General features: G+C 36.3%; 4 protein-coding genes across 4 annotated transcripts in view; 1 reads left to right on the top strand and 3 right to left on the bottom strand.

The window, feature by feature from the left end:
- Positions 1-4634, bottom strand: part of cenpq (centromere protein Q) — a 22868-nt gene extending 18234 nt beyond the window's left edge. The window contains exons 1-2 of the mRNA XM_079812321.1: positions 4620-4634; positions 1526-1663 (exon numbers count right to left, since the gene is read on the bottom strand). Coding sequence (XP_079668447.1) covers positions 1526-1654 — 129 coding nt within the window. The 5' untranslated portion in view covers positions 1655-1663; positions 4620-4634. The remainder of the gene's footprint in view (positions 1-1525; positions 1664-4619) is intronic.
- Positions 4635-6893: 2259 nt separating this feature from the next.
- On the bottom strand, positions 6894-15678 carry mrpl16 (mitochondrial ribosomal protein L16). Its single transcript, XM_079812515.1, has 5 exons — positions 15490-15678; positions 14327-14398; positions 13211-13359; positions 10080-10373; positions 6894-7806 (listed from the first exon to the last, which is right to left on the bottom strand). Exons 1-5 carry the CDS (start codon positions 15545-15547, stop codon positions 7615-7617), a joined length of 765 nt encoding a protein of 254 aa, XP_079668641.1. The 5' UTR covers positions 15548-15678; the 3' UTR covers positions 6894-7614.
- A 2074-nt stretch (positions 15679-17752) lies between these two features.
- On the top strand, positions 17753-18679 carry LOC307123393 (cotranscriptional regulator ARB2A homolog; the record flags this gene model as incomplete). Its single annotated transcript, XM_079811916.1, has 1 exon — positions 17753-18679. The coding sequence occupies one exon, from the start codon at positions 17753-17755 to the stop codon at positions 18665-18667; it is 915 nt and encodes a 304-aa protein (XP_079668042.1). The 3' UTR covers positions 18668-18679.
- A 1654-nt stretch (positions 18680-20333) lies between these two features.
- txnl4b (thioredoxin-like 4B) overlaps positions 20334-22500 on the bottom strand; it is a 5042-nt gene continuing 2875 nt past the window's right edge. The window contains exon 3 of the mRNA XM_079811703.1: positions 20334-20614. Within this exon, the coding sequence (XP_079667829.1) occupies positions 20449-20614 (166 nt within the window). The 3' untranslated portion in view covers positions 20334-20448. The remainder of the gene's footprint in view (positions 20615-22500) is intronic.

The following is a 22500-nucleotide window of genomic DNA, read 5'->3' as shown; positions in this document are numbered from 1 at the left end:
GTGTGAGTGAGTGTGTGAATGAGTGTGAGTGTAAATGGGTTTAAGTGAGTGTGTGAATGAGTGTGAGTGTGAATGAGTGTGAGTGTAAATGGGTTTAAGTGAGTGTGTGAATGAGTGTGAGTGTGAATGAGTGTGAGTGTAAATGGGTTTAAGTGAGTGTGTGAATGAGTGTGTGAATGAGTGTGTGAATAAATGGGTTTAAGTGAGTGTGTGAATGAGTGTGTGAATGAGTGTGTGAATGAGTGTGTGAATGAGTGAGTGAGTGAATGAGTTTAAGTGAGTGTGTGAATGAGTGTGAATGAGTTTAAGTGAGTGTGTGAATGAGTGTGAGTGAGTGTGTGAGTGAGTGTGTGAATGAGTGTGAGTGTGAATGGGTTTAAGTGAGTGTGAGTGTGAATTAGTTTAAGTGAGTGTGTGAATGAGTGTGAATGGGTTTAAGTGAGTGTGTGAATGAGTTTAAGTGAGTGTGTGAATGAGTTTAAGTGAGTGTGTGAATGAATGAGTGTGAATGAGTTTAAGTGAGTGTGTGAATGAGTTTAAGTGAGTGTGTGAATGAGTGTGAATGAGTTTAAGTGAGTGTGTGAATGAGTGTGAATGAGTTTAAGTGAGTGTGTGAATGAGTGTGAATGAGTTTAAGTGAGTGTGTGAATGAGTGTGAATGAGTTTAAGTGAGTGTGTGAATGAGTGTGAATGAGTTTAAGTGAGTGTGTGAATGAGTGTGAATGAGTTTAAGTGAGTGTGTGAATGAGTTTAAGTGAGTGTGTGAATGAGTGTGAGTGTGAATGAGTTTAAGTGAGTGTGTGAATGAGTGTGTGTGAGTGTGTGTGAGTGAGTGTGTGAATGAGTGTGAGTGTGAATGAGTTTAAGTGAGTGTGTGAATGAGTGTGTGTGAGTGTGAATGAGTGTGAGTGTGAATGAGTGTGAATGTGAATGAGTTTAAGTGAGTGTGTGAATGAGTGTGTGTGAGTGAGTGTGGGAATGAGTGTGTGTGAGTGGGTGTAAGTGTGTGAATGAGTTTAAATGAGTGTGAGTGTGTGTGTGTGTGTGTGTGTCCATGTTTTATGGGGAATTTCATTCAAAAATATTTTTTTATTGTACAAACTACATTTTAGTAACAGTTTTTATGGAATGTTATCCGTGCAGTCGTGCTCTATATTATGATTATTTTTCATGAGTCTTGTAATGTTTAATCTGAATAACTTCCTGCTTCACTGTGTGTGTGTGTGTGTGTGTGTGTGTGTGTGTGTGTGTGTGTGTGTGTGTGTGTGTGTGTGTGTGTGTGTGTGTGTGTGTGTGTGTGTGTGTGTGTGTGTCACAATAGGGAAGACAATCGCAACTTCTGTTTCCTGCCGACTCTGAAATATCCTCAATATTTCCTTCTTATGAACACGATATTGTGAAAACATTTAGATTTTTTTGTAAGCATTATTGATCAGAGGAACAGATGAACTCTATGTATGGATGTTATTTATTGTGTGCAGTGTCTTATAAATGTTGAATAATGTAAATATGATCTGCGTCTCACCTGAGGCCTGTGGCTCCTCCCCCCTGTGACCCCTCCCCCTTGTGGCCCCTCCCCCCTGTGGCTCCTCCCCCCTCCGGCTCTCCTGGGGCCCCGTGTGGAGGCCCTTCCTGACCCTCGGGCTGCTTTCATCACGGAGAGCTGTGGAGGAGAACATGAAGACTGAGGAACATCCAGAACATTCCTGAAGACCAGAGGACAACACTCCAGAGGACAGAGCCAGACTACACACTCGTCGGGTCAGAGGTCATGCGTCATGTGTCGGGTCAGAGGTCACTCGTCATGTGTCGGGTCAGAGGTCACTCGTCATGAATCAGATGAGAGGTCATGCATCGGGTCAGAGGTCACTCGTCATGGGTCAGAGGTCACTCGTCATGTGTTGGTTCAGAGGTCACTCGTCATGCGTCGGGTCAGAGGTCACTCGACATGAGTCAGATGAGAGGTCATGCGTCGGGTCAGAGGTCACTCGTCATGTGTCGGGTCAGAGGTCACTCCTCATACATCGGGTCAGAGGTCACTCGTCATGAATCAGATGAGAGGTCATGCATCGGGTCAGAGGTCACTCGTCATGAGTCAGATGAGAGGTCATGCATTGGGTCAGAGGTCACTCGTCATGGGTCAGAGGTCACTCGTCATGTGTTGGTTCAGAGGTCACTCGTCATGCGTCGGGTCAGAGGTCACTCGTCATGAGTCAGATGAGAGGTCATGCATTGGGTCAGAGGTCACTCGTCATATGAGAGGTCATGCATTGGGTCAGAGGTCACTCGTCATGAGTCAGGTGAGAGGTCAGGTATTGGGTCAGAGGTCACTCGTCATTAGTCAGATGAGAGGTCATGCATTGGGTCAGAGGTCACTCGTCATGTGTTGGTTCAGAGGTCACTCGTCATGCGTCAGGTGAGAGGTCAGGCATTGGGTCAGAGGTCACTCGTCATTAGTCAGATGAGAGGTCATGCATGGGGTCAGAGGTCACTCGTCATATGAGAGGTCATGCATTGGGTCAGAGGTCACTCGTCATGTGAGAGGTCAGGCATTAGGTCAGAGGTCACTCATCATATGAGAGGTCATGCATTGGGTCAGAGGTCACTCGTCATGTGAGAGGTCAGGCATTGGGTCAGAGGTCACTCGTCATGTGAGAGGTCAGGCATTAGGTCAGAGGTCACTCGCCATGAGTCAGGTGAGAGGTCATGCATTGGGTCAGGGGTCGCTCATGCGTCAGGTCAGAGGTAACTCGTCATGCGTTGGGTCAGAAGTCACTCGCCATGTGAGAGATCATGTATTGGGTCGGAGGTCACTCGTAATGCGTCAGGTCAGAGGTCACTCGTAATGCGTCAGGTCAGAGGTCACTCGCCATGTGAGAGATCATGTATTGGGTCGGAGGTCACTCGTAATGCGTCAGGTCAGAGGTCACTCGTAATGCGTCAGGTCAGAGGTCACTCGCCATGTGAGAGGTCATGCATTGGGTCGGAGGTCACTCGTAATGCGTCAGGTCAGAGGTCACTCGTAATGCGTCAGGTCAGAGGTCACTCGCCATGTGAGAGGTCATGCATTGGGTCGGAGGTCACTCGTAATGCGTCAGGTCAGAGGTCACTCATAATGCGTTGGGTCAGAGGTCACTCGCCATGTGAGAGATCATGCATTGGGTCGGAGGTCACTCGTAATGCGTCAGGTCAGAGGTCACTCGTAATGCGTCAGGTCAGAGGTCACTCGCCATGTGAGAGGTCATGCATTGGGTCGGAGGTCACTCGTAATGCGTCAGGTCAGAGGTCACTCGTAATGCGTCAGGTCAGAGGTCACTCGCCATGTGAGAGGTCATGCATTGGGTCGGAGGTCACTCGTAATGCGTCAGGTCAGAGGTCACTCGTAATGCGTCAGGTCAGAGGTCACTCGCCATGTGAGAGGTCATGCATTGGGTCGGAGGTCACTCGTAATGCGTCAGGTCAGAGGTCACTCATAATGCGTTGGGTCAGAGGTCACTCGCCATGTGAGAGATCATGTATTGGGTCGGAGGTCACTCGTAATGCGTCAGGTCAGAGGTCACTCGTAATGCGTCAGGTCAGAGGTCACTCGCCATGTGAGAGGTCATGCATTGGGTCGGAGGTCACTCGTAATGCGTCAGGTCAGAGGTCACTCATAATGCGTTGGGTCAGAGGTCACTCGCCATGTGAGAGATCATGCATTGGGTCGGAGGTCACTCGTAATGCGTCAGGTCAGAGGTCACTCATAATGCGGAGTCAGAGGTCACTCGCCTGGGACTATACTCACGTACGACAGTTTATGTTTTAAATGTTTATGTAAAAAAAAAAACGATTAGTTATTAATGTGTATTGTTCTTCAGAAGGCCTTTATTAACCCCTGAGGCGCGTGGAGCTGTGGTGATGATGATGATGGAGGGATGAGCTCTTCTCGTCCTCCATTCACTGCCGTTATAAAGCTGGGAAGAGCCAGGGTATTATTAATATAACTCTGATTTTGTGCAGGATATTATTAATATAACTCACACTCCTACAGGATGAGCTGAGGGGAGTAAAGTATGGGATAACTTTAGCATTATCCCTTTAAGACAGAATAGACACATTTACAGAATCATCGATTTTCTAAGCACATTTTCTTTAACTGACACATGAGTTTCATTTCCATGTTTAAATGTGTGTGTGTGTGTGTGTGTGTGTGTGTGTGTGTGTGTGTGTGTGTGTGAGCAGAGGAATCCCAGATAACTCATGTGTGTTGAACCGTTCTGTGTTATGTTGTACACACAATATAACACACACTATTCTGAGGAAGCCATTTTGTAATATTCCAAGAAGGTCAACATTCACATTCATCAAGGACACATGACGTCATAAGGGTGTAACAAAACCGTTCTCAGAACAGCAGAAGTAAAAACATCATAAAGAGCATTTCTCTCAACACCAAACAAGAGCGACGCGACGCGTCAAGGAGGCGTCGCGTTTAATCGCGTCGCTCGCGTTCACTTTAGAAGCAGCAGAAAACATGCTAACACACATATGACACATATGATGCGCTCAAAACAAACAAAACACACGAACTAATCGTCTATGCGCGACACATGCACCGCGACAGCGTCTTCAATACTCACCAGATTCGCGCCACACGACTCAAAAGCGGGAACCGAGCTGCGCATGCGCAGAGCCGACACTTCCTGCTTCCTTCCCAGGCCACGTGCTGTTGTTTGATTATTAAAGTTCCCCTGTACTACAATATTTACATAAACGCTTTTTACATAAAACTAAATAATATGGAAACTCATTTCTAACTGACATAAGAATTGTTTTGGTTGATCTTAATTATGATGTCCTAAATCGTTTAAGACATAAAAAGCCAAAATTACCACATACAAAGTCGGTATTATGACACACTAAGCCATAATTTACTTTTTATTGACAAAAAAAAGAAGTCATATTTATAACGTAAAAAGCCAATATTATGACACACTAGGCCTTAATTTTGACTTTTTATTCATAATTGACATAAACGGTACAAATTGTGACTTTTAAAAAAATCATATTTATGACACAAAATGTAAAAAATACCACATAAAAGGATGATATTATTACATACTGTCATAACTTTGACTTTTTATGTCAAACATATGACCAAAAAAAAATCATAATTATGACAGTTACATTTGACACGTCAAATATATATATATATATATATATATATATATATATATATATATATATATATAATGACAAATTAAGTCATATTTCTGACATTAAAAAGTCAAAATTACCACAAACAAAGTAATAATTTGGACTTTATTCATAATTGACATTACTTATGACAAAAAAAGTCATTTTTATGACATAAAAAGTCAAAATTACTACATAAAAAGTAAAACTCATGACTTAAAAAAAACATAATTATGACATACTAAATCATATTTATGACAAAAAGTCCACACGAAGTCTATATTTATGACATACTAAGCCATCATTTTGACTTTTTATTCATAATTGACAATATATAATATGACATAAAAAGTCAAAAACTCATGACTTAAAAAAAAAAAATTATGACATACAAAAATAATAATTATGACAAAAAAAGTCATAATATGTATAATAAAAATGTGATATTATGACATACTGTCATAACTTTGACTTTTTATTCACAATTGACGTCAAACATATGACCAAAAATCATAATTATGACAGTTACATATAATATATATATATATATTTTAATCATATATAATTATGACAAATTAAGTCATATTTATGACATAAAAAGTAAAAATTACCACATACTAAGTAATAATTTTGACTTTTTATTCATAATTGACAAAAACAAAAACAAACTATCATGGCATACAAAGTTAATTATGACAGTAAATCATAATTTTGAGATTCGTAATTTCAACTTTTGTCATAATTATGTTTTGGTATGTCATAGCTTTGACTTTTTACTCATAATTGACGCCAAACATATGACCAAAAAAAAAATCACAATTATGACATAAAAAGTCAAAAGTAACACATTGAGTTTATATTATCAAATACTGAACCATAATTTTGACTTTTTATTCATAATTGACAAAAGGTCAAACTTATGGCATATAAAAATAATAATTATAACAGTCATATTTATGACATAAAATATCAAAATTACCACATAAAAAGATATGACACACTGTCACAACTTTGACTTTTTATTCATAATTGATGTCAAACATATGACCATAATTATGACTATTTTATATATATATATATATATATATATATAAATAACCATATATAAATATACTTTGACAAACATAATTATATAATGAAAAATCAAGTCATATTTATGACATAAAAAGTCAAAATTACCACATACTAAGTAGTAATTTTGACTTATTCATAATTGACAAAAACAAACTATTATGGCAGACAAAGTTAATTATGACAGTAAATCATAATTTTGAGATTCGTAATTTCAACTTTTGTCATAATTATGTTTTGGTATGTCATAGCTTTGACTTTTTACTCATAATTGACGCCAAACATATGACCAAAAAAAAAGAAAAATCATAATTATGACATAAAAAGTCAAAATTAACACATTAAGTTTAAATTATGACATACTAAACCATAATTTTGACTTTTTATTCATAATTGACAAAAGGTCAAACTTATGGCATATAAAAATAATTATGACATAAAAGTCATATTTATGATATCAAATATCAAAATTACCACATGATATGACATACTGTCATAACTTTGACTTTTTATTCATAATTGATGTCAAACATATGACCAAAAATCATAATTATGACAGTTACATATATAATATATATAATTATGGCAAATTAAGTCATATTTATGATATCAAAATTACCACATAAGATGATATCATGACACACTCTCACAACTTTGACTTTTTATTCATAATTGATGTCAAACATAACCCCCAAAAAAAATCATAATTATGACATATATATATATAAATATACTTTGACATAATTATATAATGAAAAATCAAGTCATATTTATGACATAAGTCAAAATGACCACAAACTAAGTATTAATTTTGACTTTATTAATAATTGACAAAAACAAGAAATGTATTATGGAATACAAAGTTTTAATCATGACAGTAAATCATAATTTTAAGATTCATAATTTCAACTCGTGTCATAATTATGTCTTGCTTTGACTTATCTAATTTCATCATTATCATAATTATGATTTCCTGTAGTATGATGTGTGTGTTGTGTTGGAAATGGGCGTTCATGACACACACACACACACACACACACAGTCGAGTCACACATTCAAAACAACTCGAGCCCAATGCAAAGAAAGCACATTTATTATGCATTGAACATCTATACAGCACAGAAGATTCTCTCTCACACACACACGTGTTTGAGAAAGGTGTGTTTGAGAAAGGTGTGTGTGTGTGTGTGTGTGTGTGTGTGTGTGTGTGTGTGTGTGTGTGTGTGTTTGTGTGTGTGTGTGTGTGTGTGTGAGACCACTCGAGAGGCAGAGATAATGATCTGATATTAGCACATCCTGTGTAGATCTGTGTGCTGACACTACACTTCTGCTGTGTTATCTCTGCACACACACACGCGCGCGCGCGCGCTACACCCGTCGGGGGTGGAAGAACTTCCCGGCGTAGCGGGCGTGGTGGTGGAGGTCAAAGGGGCTGAGGACCTTGCGGATGCCCATCATGTTGGCGCGCGCCACGCTCTGGAAGGTCCAGGGGTTCTGGTTATTGGTCTGACGTTCGGCCTGTTCCTGATTCAGCTCCGCCAGACTCTCCCTGCTCACCACCTGCACACACACACACACACACACACACACACACACACACACACACACACACACACACACACACACACACACACCTCCCATATTTAACCCTCACACTTCTGATCACTGCGGTCAAAACTGACTAAAGATTCACTTTTTAATTAAATTAATGTACTTTAATTTAATTTCATAATATTTATTCTTTTCATATTTAGTGTTTTGAGGGGATTTCATGGAACTAAGCAATATTTACCTCTAATTTATACACCATTTATGTCTATATTAAATAATACAAATGTCATGAAAAAATTATGTTTTTTTCTTCCCAATTAATACAATATTTAAATTTCAAATCAGAGCAAATGTTTTTGCAATTAATGTACTATAATTGAATCCCATGATATTTATTCTTTCATATTTTAGTGTTTTGAGGGGATTTCATGGAACTAAACAATATTTACCTCTAATTTATGCACCATTTATGTCTATATTAAATAATACAAATGTCATGAAAAAATAATGTTTTTTTCTTCCCAATTAATACATTATTTAAATTTCAAATCAGAGCAAATGTTTTTGAAATTACCGGTAAATACTATAATTTAATTTCATAATATTTATTCTTTCATATTTTAGCGTTTTGAGGAGATTTCATAGAACTAAACAATATTTACTTCTAATTTATGCGCCATTTATGTCTATATTAAATAATACAAATGTCATTTAAAAAAAACACTGTTTATTCCCCCAATTAATACAATATTTAAATTAAAAACAGAGCAAATGTTTTTTTAAATTAAATGTACTTTATTTTAATCCCATGATATTTATTCTTTCATATTTTAGTGTTTTGAAGAAATTTCATGATAATAAACAATATTTACCTCTAATTTATGCTCCATTTATGTCTATATAAAATAATACAAATGTCATGAAAAAATTAGGTTTTTTTCTCCCCAATTAATACATTTCAATATCAAATCAGAGCAAATGTTTTTGAAATTAATGTACTATAATTGAATTTCATAATATTTATTCTTTCATATTTTATATTTGTTGAGGGGATTTCATGGAACTAAGCAATATTTACCTCTAATTTATACTCCATTTATGTCTATATTAAATTATACAAATGTCATGAAATAATAATGTTTTTTTCTTCCCAATTAATACAATATTAAAAATTCAAATCAGAGCAAATGTTTTTTAAATTAAATTTACTTTATTTTAATCCCATAATATTTATTCTTTCATATTTTAGTGTTTTGATGGCATCTCATGAAACGAAACAATATTTACCTCTAATTTATGCACCATTTATGTCTATATTAAATTATACAAATGTCATGAAAAAATTATGTTTTTTTCTCCCCAATTAATACATTATTTCAATATCAAATCAAAGCAAATGTTTTTGAAAGTAATGTACTATAATTGAATTTCATAATATTTATCCTTTAATATTTTATATTTTTTGAGGGGATCTCATGGTACTAAGCAATATTTACTTCTACTTTATGCTCCATTTATTTCTTTATTAAATACAAATATCATTAAAAAAACACTGTTTATTCCCCAATTAATGCAGTATTTAAATTAAAAACAGAGCCTATCATTTAGTCCCATAATATTTATTCTTTAATATTTAGTGTTTTGAAGGGATTTCATAATATTATATAATATTTATGCTCCATTTATGTCTATATTAAATACAAATATCATAAAACACTATTTATACTGCTTCTTTTAAATTAATACATTATTTAAATTTCAAAACAGAGCAAATGTTTTTTATATGAATGTTCTATAATTGAATTTCATAATATTTATCCTTTATTATTTTATATTTTTTGGGGAGAATGTATGGTACTAAACAATATTTACCTCTAATTTATGCACCACTTATATCTATATTAAATACAAATATCATAAAACAATTATACAGTTTTTTTCCCCCCAGTTAAAATAATATTTATTCCTTCATATTTAATATATTTTTGAGGGGGATCTCATGATAATAAACAATATTTACTTCTAACTCCATTAATGTCTATTTTATTTATCTATATTGTTATTATTTTGATGTTTTCAGACATAATGACTGGGATTCTTCTGGTTTCAGTTTTTGCAGTTATGATTATTGATATCAATAATCTGATGAATTTAGACACGGCACACAGGCATGTTCTCTGAGTGACCGTTACTCAACACGCTATTGCCACACGTTTGCAGGAACAGCCGGTTATGAAAGAGGAAGTGTGTGTGTGTGTGTGTGTGTGTGTGTGTGAGCAAACCTTGGCTGGGAAGGGCAGCTTCTTGGCCACTTCTGTGAGCACCGCCTCCACCTCGCCCAGCTCCACGCGACCTCCGACCTCCACCACCAGGCGTCCGCATTTGACCGGGGTGACGTAGTGGTCGATGGCCCCCTTCCCGCCGCCCATCCGCTGGCCCAGGCCTTTCCTGGTGATGGGTTTGTGCGGGGCACTGAAGCGCCACAGGGCGAAGGTCGTGCTGGGGTCAATGCGGCGGTTAATGGTGAGCCGCATCATCTCCATGTGACCCCAGTGCAAGTAGCCTCCGCCCAGAGCCTACACACACACACACACACACACACACACACACACACACACACACACACACACAGAGTAAGAGAGTGTCATGTGACAAATGGATTGGTGCAAATGAATGGTCCTTGACATCTGAGGGAAAACCGCAAAATAACGTCAAAATAACGTCAAAATATTGTCCAAATAACGTCAAAATAATGTCAAAATATTGTCCAAATAACGTCAAAATAACGTCAAAGTATCGTCCAAATAACATCCAAAAACATCAAAACATCCAAATAACATCAAAATATCGTCCAAATAACATCAAAATATCGTCCAAATAACATCAAAATATCGTCCAAATAACATCAAAATATCGTCCAAATAACATCAAAACATCCAAATAACAAATAATCGTCCAAATAACAAAAATAACATCAAAATAACCACCAAATAACATCAAAATAACGTCCAAATAACATCTAAATAACGTCAAAATAACGTCCAAATAACATCCAAATAACGTCAAAGTATCGTCCAAATAACAAAAATAACATCCAAATAACGTCAAAGTATCGTCCAAATAACATCAAAATATTGTCCAAATAACGTCAAAATAACGTCCAAATAACGTCAAAATAACGTCCAAATAACATCCAAATAACATCCAAATAACGTCAAAGTATCGTCCAAATAACATCAAAATATTGTCCAAATAACGTCAAAATAACATCCAAATAACGTCAAAGTATCGTCCAAATAACGTCCAAACAACATCCAAACAACATCCAAATAACGTCAAAATAACGTCCAAATATCGTCCAAATAACATCCAAATAACGTCTAAATAACATCAAAATAACGTCCAAATAACATCCAAATAACGTCAAAGTATCGTCAAAATAACATCCAAATAACGTCAAAGTATCGTCCAAATTACGTCCAAATAACGTCAAAGTATCGTCCAAATAACATCCAAATAACATCCAAATAACATCCAAATAACATCCAAATAATGTCAAAATAACATCCAAATAACGTCAAAATATTGTCCAAATAACATCCAAATAACGTCAAAGTATCGTCCAAATAACATCAAAATATTGTCCAAATAACATCCAAATAACGTCCAAATAACGTCAAAGTATTGTCCAAATAACATCAAAATAACATCAAAATAACATCAAAATAACATCAAAATAACGTCCAAATAACATCCAAATAACGTCAAAGTATCGTCCAAATAACATCAAAATATTGTCCAAATAACATCAAAATAACATCCAAAACGTCCAAATAACGTCAAAGTATCGTCCAAATAACATCAAAATATTGTCCAAATAACATCCAAATAATGTCCAAATAACGTCAAAGTATCGTCCAAATAACATCCAAATAACGTCCAAATAACATCCAAATATTGTCCAAATAACATCAAAATAACATCCAAAACGTCCAAATAACGTCCAAATAACGTCAAAGTATCGTCCAAATAACATCAAAATAACATCCAAATAACGTCCAAATAACATCAAAATAACGTCCAAATTCCGTCCAAATAACATCCAAAACGTCCAAATAACGTCCAAATAACGTCAAAGTATCGTCCAAATAACATCAAAATATTGTCCAAATAACATCCAAATAATGCCCAAATAACGTCAAAGTATCGTCCAAATAACATCAAAATAACATCCAAATAACATCAAAATATTGTCCAAATAACATAAAAATAATGTCCAAATAACGTCCAAATAACGTCAAAGTATCGTCCAAATAACATCCAAATAACATCAAAATAACGTCCAAATAACATCCAAATAACGTCAAAGTATCGTCCAAATAACATCAAAATAACATCCAAATAACGTCCAAATAACGTCAAAGTATCGTCCAAATAACATCAAAATATTGTCCAAATAACATCAAAATAACGTCCAAATAACATCAAAATATTGTCCAAATAACATCAGAATAACATCCAAAACGTCCAAATAACGTCAAAGTATCGTCCAAATAACATCAAAATAACATCCAAATACATCAAAATAACGTCCAAATAACATCCAAATAACGTCAAAGTATCGTCCAAATAACGTCAAAGTATCGTCAAAGTATCGTCCAAATAACGTCAAAGTATCGTCCAAATAACGTCAAAGTATCGTCCAAATAACGTCAAAGTATCGTCCAAATAACATCAAAATAACATCAAAATATTGTCCAAATAACATCAAAATAACATCCAAAACGTCCAAATAACGTCCAAATAACGTCAAAGTATCGTCCAAATAACATAAAAATAATGTCCAAATAACATCCAAATAACGTCAAAGTATCGTCCAAATAACGTCAAAGTATCGTCCAAATAACGTCAAAGTATCGTCCAAATAACATCAAAATAACATCAAAATATCGTCCAATTAACATCAAAATAACATCCAAATAACATCAAAATAACGTCCAAATAAAATCCAAATAACGTCAAAGTATCGTCCAAATAACATCAAAATAACATCCAAAACGTCCAAATAACGTCAAAGTATCGTCCAAATAACATCAAAATATTGTCCAAATAACATCAAAATATTGTCCAAATAACATCAAAATAACATCCAAAACGTCCAAATAACGTCAAAGTATCGTCCAAATAACATAAAAATAATGTCCAAATAGCATCAACCACTAAACCAGGGTACATACAGTCAGTGTATAGAACCATATCATTATTAATAATTAGTGCTGGGGGGGAAATTAATCGTGATTAATCGCATCGGAAATAAAAGTTTGTGCACACACACACACACACACACACACACAGAGAGAGAGTAAGAGTGTGTCATGTGACACGTGTCACAGTGATGATGTCAGATACGGACCACAATGCCGTACTGGCCCCTGGTGAAGGTGGTGCCCCTGCTGGCCGGCCCCTGGATGTCCCGCAGCTTCTTCATCTCCTTCTTCGCTTGCTTCACATTCGGGACCTTTTCCAGGAACTTGAGTTTGGGCTTCTCTGGAAGAACCACGTCTGAGACGGAGACACACACGGGACATTTGATTATATACCATTGTAAATAATATTACAAAATTAAGAATTATTTGATATTTAATAAATCATATTTTATATTATTATTAATTATATACAATTGTAAATTATTGTAACTGAAATCACAATATTTGGTGCAATTATCATCTCAAATTATGCTATTTAATTACAGAAATCAATATGTATTTTTAATTTATTGTGTATTGTAATTTTACAGTTGTAATGTACATTTTTTTTAATCCTAATTATTGTACATGTATTATTAATATTTTATAAATTTGTAAAATTATTTTACAGTGAAATATTATACAATTAATCTCTTGTTTTTATTTAATAATTTATATATATTTATTTAATAACAATTAATAATAATTACTTTTAATTATATTTCATTGTTAATAACGGTTATTATTATTTACTCCGAAATCACAATACTTGTATATTGTGCAATTAGAAAATTTGACAAATATTGTGATTTTGGAGTAAATAATAATAATAATAATAATAATAACAATAAATGTAATATATTTAATTAAATATATCAATGCAAAGAAATTACAATTTAATTATTTATATATATATATATATATATATATATATATATATATATATATATATATATATATATATATATATATATATATATATATATATATATATATATATATATATAATATATATATATATATATATATTTTTTTTTTTTTTTTTTTTTTTACAGTGAAATATTGCAAAATCACTCTTATTTTAGATTATATTTAATAATTAATTAATTAATTAATTATATTACAGCCATATTGATATTTAATGTCAGATTGTGCAGCCCTTCAAACAAGCAAAACCCTGGATTCGTTTAAATCGCATTTTAAAATGCAATCACACTTTTTATTAGGGGAAAAACACATCATAATTTTTTCCCCCCCGGATCAATCAATGAATTTATCATTACCGCTGAAGTCTGGAGGAACATCATACGTCCTCAGACCCGCTGACAGGACCATCATGCTCTTCTGCAGGACATCTGAGGGAAAACAGCAAAAGAACGTCAAAATATCGTCAAAATAACATCCAAATAACAAAAATAACACCAAAATAACGTCAGAATAACATCAAAATAACGTCCAAATAAAGTCAAAGTATCGTCAAAATAACATCCAAATAACATCAATGTGTCGTCCAAATAACATCCAAATGTCAAAATAACATCCAAATGTCAAAATAAAATCCAAATAACATCAAAGTATCGTCAAAATAACATCCAAATAACGTCAAAGTATCGTCAAAATAACATCCAAATAATGTCAAAATAAAATCCAAATAACGTCAAAGTATCGTCAAAACGTCAAAGTATCGTCAAAATAACATCCAAATAACGTCAAAATAAAATCCAAATAACGTCAAAGTATCGTCAAACTAACGTCAAAATAACATCCAAATAACGTCAAAGTATCGTCCAAATAACTTCAAAATATCGTCCAAATAACATCCAAATATCGTCCAAATAATGTTCAAATAGTGTCATAACTTCCAAATAGCGTCCAAATAACATCCAAATAACGTCAAAATAGCAGCAAAATAACAAAATAGCATCAACCACTATTACTATAACCAAATAAAGCAGGGTATATACAGTCAGTGTATAGAACCATATCATTATTATTAATAATTAGTGCTGGGGGGAATTAATCGTGATTAATCGCATCGAAAATAAAAGTTTGAGTTCATGCAAATTATATTTAAATACAAGATAAATTATGTATACAGTATATACATGCAAATATTTCTTAAATTATACACATTCATGAGTGTGTATTTATATATATACACATAATAATTATACACAGTACACACATATATTATGTAAACATTAACTTTTATTTTTCCCCAGCACTTTTAATAATGAATGTTATAGAATCGGTACTGTCTGATTACTATATTCGTGAGTAACGTACCGTGGTATTGCGTTACATGTTGGTAAGAATACCATGCATGCATGTACCATGTCTGTACACGTCCAAAAACATTGTATTTGTTAGTGATACTAAAGTTAATTTATATAAAATAAAACATTATGAATATATGTAGGATTATGTGTCTTAAATCTACCGTTACCTGTCTGGCCTGATAACCGGACCGAGCCCAGAAACGCGTTCCTCAGTGCCGAGAACATCACCGGCTCTAAGGTTTAATTACACACACACAGAGAACATAAACGAGAATAAATCTGCATTTCTTCTCACGTTTGATTCACAAGGTCGCTGCCATTTTGGATCAAAATCTGGTGTGTCGGTGAAAGTCCACCGGTGGAAACAGTCGCGCGCATCACGGGTTCCGCTCGAGTTGTAGTTTGAAAACAAGCAAATACATGTATTATAAAAAGTTAAAACTAAGCTAGCATGCTACTTTTTTCCTCCAGTATATGTAAAAAGTAAATTGTACACCGAAACGTGCATAATATATCAAACAAAGCATTGAACTTGGATTTGGATTAAACCAACAAGAGACAAACAAACAAAAAACGGCACATTTATTTTCAGAAATGACACCTGGACGCCTCTTGCTGAATTTAAAGTTTACATTCAAGCTAGTTTAATGCGTGAAGAAATTATTTTCACAGGGGAAAAAGTTTAGTTATGTCATTTTGATACAATTAATATTGAGGGGAGTTCGAGGCACTAAACGTGTGAAGCCACGCCCTAATCAGGGACACCTGTCACATGATCACTGATTACTTACATATTTACACATCTCAGCAAGAAGTGAGCCACAGAAATCTGGTGTAGCTTTATTTGTCTTCAGACTACAGTGTAATCTCTCTCTCTCTCAGGTAAATCTATACAACAAATGCTTTAGTTTGCAGTGAAGCGACGAATGATTGCGGTTTTCTTTTATTTGATCATAAATCCAGTACAAAATCTGAAATATTATTCCAATTCAAAAGAACTATTGTCTATGTGAATATATAGTAAAGTGTAATTTAGGGGAGAGCGGGGCACATCCTAACGCTTTTTGACTTTCTCAGTTTGTGTAAATCCACTTGGGGTTCAGAGTATTTATTTTTTACCACATTAATGTCACACATGTCTAGTATAATTATGTGGTTTTGTTTCATTAATACAGTGTTTACTTTTTTCTTGATTTACCCCGAAAGAATGGAAATGTGACAACATGCCCCATAGGTGGAGTACATTATAACATGACCAAATAACAGCTTAAAATATTATCTGATATAATCAAAGACAAACTAAAATATTTTGTCAACAAAATACAGTTATTAACTTTTTAAAATAAAAGAATGGCATTTTTTAATCATTAAAAGTATACTAATTTTTGAGTTTGACAACAAACACGTCGCTAAATACAGCTAAACAGCATAATTCAAAACATAATAATAATTAACTCTGTCATTATTCACCCTTTTCTCATGGCTTCATAAAAGTCTACAATATAATGGCGTATTTCTAATAGGGGCTCATTGTATCGCTGTGTTACATCGTAACCCCATCTTCGCAAATGGGATTTAAACCGCGGCTCGTGTGTTAGATCAGCATTAAAGAACATCTCAACTGTTAAATAACAGATATAAGATTAAAATATCGGATTTGTCTTATTTTAAATAAACAAAACAAAAAAACCAGATGAAAACTAAACTTAAGTAAGAAATGTACTTTTGCTATGGTTAAATACATAATATCTTCCAGAGCATTTTTAATTTCGGCGCAATTTTTTCTCAAAATAATGTTGATATGGCCATAGATATCCATAATAAAGGCTAGATGTCTCGTCCGCGCTGCTGGCCAATGTAGGGCGACGTCCGCACCTGGCGGCCATCTTGTCACCCTCAGCTCGCTCACTCATTGTGTTTTAATGGTGCGTGTACTTTTTAAATAACCATAACGTGCTCGGTTTTCTACCGATTTTCAAACTGTTTGGTTTGTTATAAACGTCCGAGATGTTGTTATGACACTGCATACTTATGAAAAATTATTCATAATTTGTTCAAGCGTCCATAATTATAGCCACGTTAATAACGTTTGTAAGAAACCAAACCATTTGGAAATCCGTCAAGATTTCAGCGAGATGAGAGTATTTGTGTTCAGATCACTCGCCTTACATCAGGAGCCCTGCCTGAGACAAGATGGCCGCCGCTGATGACGTTAGAGACTCCGCCGTAAGACATCTAGCCTTTATTATGGATATGGCAACTAGTAAATACACTAAGTTTCGTCATTCTGGCATGTGTGGAAAGGGTTAAAACATGCGTGTTACAACTAACCCCGCGCTCCCCTATATCCTGTGATCAAAGCTGAATTTATCATAGTCTTCAGTGTCACATGATCACTTTTTTGCATATTTATATCTCAGGTCTTGCACGATGTTGGAGAGCTCTGAGGCGAGCCGAAACCTGATTCAATCCGATTTTCCGTATTGGTTTTCCGAGGACGGTCACCTGCTGCACAGAGAAACTCTCGAACCCTACAGGTTCCCCTTCGCTCTACACGACGCCCGTGAGACGGAGCGGGAGCACCGACGCCTGTGTCTCTACATCACCCAGCACGTGTACGGCCTCTTAGAAAGGACGTTCCGGCTTCTTCGGGAGTATCTGGAGGACGGCAGTTTTGTGTTCATGAGTCCAGGAGCACTGGCGCATCCGGGCGGTATTCTGGTCCTGATGCAGGACTGGGGGACGGTGCGGAGCGGCGTGTGGAGCTGGAAGCTGGCGGCCCACGGCGGGCTGGAGCGGGGCAGTCAGATCCCGTACCTGCGCTGGGCTTCGCTGGAATCGTGCGCCGTCCTCCTGACCAACCCCAACGAGGGCCGGAAGACTCCGGAGCATCACGTCCGGCTGGTGTGGGAACGCCTGGTTTCCCAGAGCTCGGCCGAGCACGTCTTTGTGGTCGCACACGGATACGGAGGCCTGGCGTTTGTGGATCTGCTGTGCCATCGGCTGGAGGACGTTAAGAGGCGTGTGAAGGCTGTGGCGTTCTTGGATTCGTCCCATAGCCTTTGGCACCAGCCGTTGGGAAACGCGGGACGCGACTGGCTGAAATCCCACTCCAGAACGTGGATTCTCAGCACCAAACCCCTGAACCGCTCTGTGGGCTCGCTGAAGGCTGGTTGCACGCAGATTTCCGCAGGTACTCAGTGCCACGACTCCGCGCCCGCCGTCTGCATGGAGTCTGTGTTCCGCTTCTTCACCAAGATGATCAAACCCAAAGCCACACCCACTCCCTTTGAGATCATCACCAGGAGCAAGAGCCGTGCCAGTGAGCAGAACAACAATGTCTAGGACTGACTTAGGATCTCCAATCACAAATAAATTTACTTTGCATCACAATGCTCATTTTTTGTCCTTTACATTTGTGTTTTATCATGGAATATTGCTAAATGATTTATCGGTACACCCCGAGTTAACTCCCTAACTAACCCGTCACTAACCCCTGACTAACCCGTCACTAACCTGTGCAACTAACTAACCCGTCACTAACCCATGCCACTAACTAACCTCTGTCACTAACTAACCCCTGTCACGAACCTGTCACTAACTAACCCGTTACTACTCCCGTCACTAACCCCTGTCGCTAACACTTGACTAACCCCTGCCTCTAACCCGTTACTACTAACTAACCCGTCACAAACCCGTCATGTAACTTCTTAGCAGTTAAAAAAAACAGCATGCACTAACTAACCCCCGCCACTAACTAACCCCTGCCACTTACCCCTGTCACTAACCCTTGACTAACCCCTGCCTCTAACCCGTCACTAACTAACCCGTTACTACTCCCGTCACTAACCCCTGTCGCTAACCCGTTACTACTCCCATCATTAACCCGTCACAAACCCATCATGTAACTTCTTAGCAGTTAAAAAAACTGCATGCACTAACTAACCCGTCACGAACCTGTCACTAAACTCTGTCACTAGTCACTAAGTAACCCGTCACTATAACTAACCCTTGACTAACCCCTGCCACTAACCTGTCACTAACCAACCCGTCACTCACCCGTTACTACTCCCATCATTAACCCGTCACAAACCCATCATGTAACTTCTTAGCAGTTAAAAAAACTGCATGCACTAACTAACCCGTCACTAATCCCTGCCACTTACCCGTCACTAACCCCTGTCACTAACCCTTCACTAACCCTTCACTAACTGACCCATCACTAACCCGTCACTAACTGACCCATCACTAACTAACCCATCACTAACCCCTGTCACTAACCCTTCACTAACTGACCATCACTAACTAACCCGTCACTAACCCCTGTCACTAACCCTTCACTAACTGACCCGTCACTAACCCCTGTCACTAACCCTTCACTAACCCCTGTCACTAATCCGTCACTAACCCTTCACTAACTGACCCATCACTAACCCGTCACTAACCCTTCACTAACTGACCATCACTAACTAACCCGTCACTAACCCCTGTCACTAACCCTTCACTAACTGACCCGTCACTAACCCCTGTCACTAACCCTTCACTAACCCCTGTCACTAATCCGTCACTAACCCTTCACTAACTAACCCGTCACTAACCCTTCACTAACTGACCCATCACTAACCCTTCACTAACCCGTCACTAACCCTTCACTAACCCGTCACTAACCCTTCACTAACTAACCCATCACTAACCTGTCACTAACCCATTACTAACTGACCCATCACTAACCCTTCACTAACCCCTGTCACTAACCCATTACTAACTGACCCATCACTAACCCTTCACTCACCCGTCTGACAGGCGGTTGTCATGACAACGGGGTAGTTTAAGGCGGCACAAGTTCGCATTAATTTACACTGAATCAAAACCGTTTCAGCATCGCCTTTGATACTAGCGGCCGAGGAGGATCAGACCCGCAGATTTTAACTCTGCTTTAATGCGGCATTGCATCTTTTGCCTCAAAATTGTGTAAAATGACCTTCAAAATGTCATGAAACACGTACAGGTCAGTGTGAAATCAAAATGCTTTATTTTAAAAACGTCATACAAAACTCGTCACAATACAACAATTATAAATACATCATCTGTGGTTTCCACAGGAAACTCTGCGGCTCCTCCAGACTCTAGATGTCGTGGTACAGAAGCTCATATTTGGGCACGTTTCTGGGGTCGATTGGGCTCCGGACGATCAGTTTTCCTCTCATGGCTCCTCGATAGATGACTTCAATCAGATCCATGAAGTCCTGCTTGGTTTTAAAGCTTCCCACAAACTTGGTATGATCTGGAGATCTGGTGAGGAAAACATCAGAGGAAGTAAAGCTCAGCATGACATCATTTATGACAATGATTCTCGAACACGCTTTTAGCATGTTTTTGAAAGATGCTAATATGATTTAACACGGGGACTGAATCTGGAACCACCAATGAAAACTAGCCTTCGGGCTCAATTACATTCATGACTGCGGATTCATTTACACCGTCCCTTTTTAATACAAATAAATCAAATCGATTAGCACATTGCTAGCATTATTTAGCATGTTTGTTTGTTGTTAATGTTTCTAGTATGAATTAACACAGTGCTAACATGCTTAAACATGTACTAGTATGTTTCTATCATGTTTTAACACAATGCTATGTTTCTAAAATTTACCACATTGCTAACAATATGATAACATGATTTAACATGTATTAGCATGATTTAGTATGTTGCTAGCATGATGTAGTTCTCACATTTAACATTTTGCTTGTATGTTTCTAACATGTAACATTGCTAGCATGTTTCAAACACGACTAACACATTGCTAACATGTTTTAGTATGTTGTTAGCATGGTTTAGTATGTTGTTAGCATGGTTTAGTATGTTGCTAGCATGTTTCTAACATGTTTTAACATGTTAGCATGTTTCTAGAATTATGTTGCACATTTCTCACATTTAACATTTTGCTTGTAAGTTTTCTAACATGTAACATTGCTAGCATGTTTTGAACACTAATAACATATTGCTAACATGTTTTAACATGTATTAGCATGATTTAGTATGTTGCTAGCATGATGTAGCACATTTCTCACATTTAACGTTTTGCTTGTATGTTTCTAACATGTAACATTGCTAGCATGTTTCAAACAAGTCTAACACATTGCTAACATGTTTAAGTATGTTGTTAGCATGGTTTAGTATGTTGCTAGCATGTTTCTAACTTGATTTAGTACAGTGCTAACATGTTTTAACATGTTGTTAGCATGTTGCTAGCATGATGTAGCACATTTCTCACATTTAACATTTTGCTTGTATGTTTCTAACATGTAACATTGCTAGCATGTTTCAAACACGTCTAACACATTGCTAACATGTTTAAGTATGTTGTTAGCATGGTTTAGTATGTTGCTAGCATGTTTCTAACATGTTTTAACATGATTTTGTACAGTGCTAACATGTTTTAACATGTTAGCACATTTCTCAAATTTAACATTTTGCTTGTATGTTTCTAACATGTAACATTGCTAGCATGTTTCAAACATGATTAACACATTGCTAACATGTTTTAATATGCTGTTAGCATGATTCAGTATGTTGCTAGCATGTTTCTAACATGTTTTAACATGTTAGCATGTTTCTAGAATTATGTAGCACATTTCTCACATTTAACATTTTGCTTGTAAGTTTTCTAACATGTAACATTGCTAGCATGTTTTGAACACTAATAACATATTGCTAACGTGTTTTAACATGTATTAGCATGATTTAGTATGTTGCTAGCATGATGTAGCACATTTCTCACATTTAACGTTTTGCTTGTATGTTTCTAACATGTAACATTGCTAACATGTTTCAAACACGTCTAACACATTGCTAACATGTTTTAGTATGTTGTTAGCATGGTTTAGTATGTTGCTAGCATGTTTCTAACATGTTTTAACATGATTTTGTACAGTGCTAACATGTTTTAACATGTTGTTAGCACATTTCTCACATTTAACACTTTGCTTGTATGTTTCTAACATGTAACATTGCTAGCATGTTTCTAACATGATTTGGAACAGGGCTAACATGTTTTAACATGTTGCTAGCATGATTCTAGAATGATGTAGCACATTTATCACATGTTTAGCATTTTGCTTGTATGTTTTCAAACATGTAACATTGCTAGCATGTTTTGAACACTAATAACATTGTT

The sequence above is a fragment of the Gobio gobio genome (genome assembly GCF_949357685.1).
Source record: "Gobio gobio genome assembly, chromosome: 3".
Lineage (NCBI taxonomy): Eukaryota > Metazoa > Chordata > Actinopteri > Cypriniformes > Gobionidae > Gobio > Gobio gobio.
This window is presented reverse-complemented; position numbering and strand designations above follow the sequence as displayed.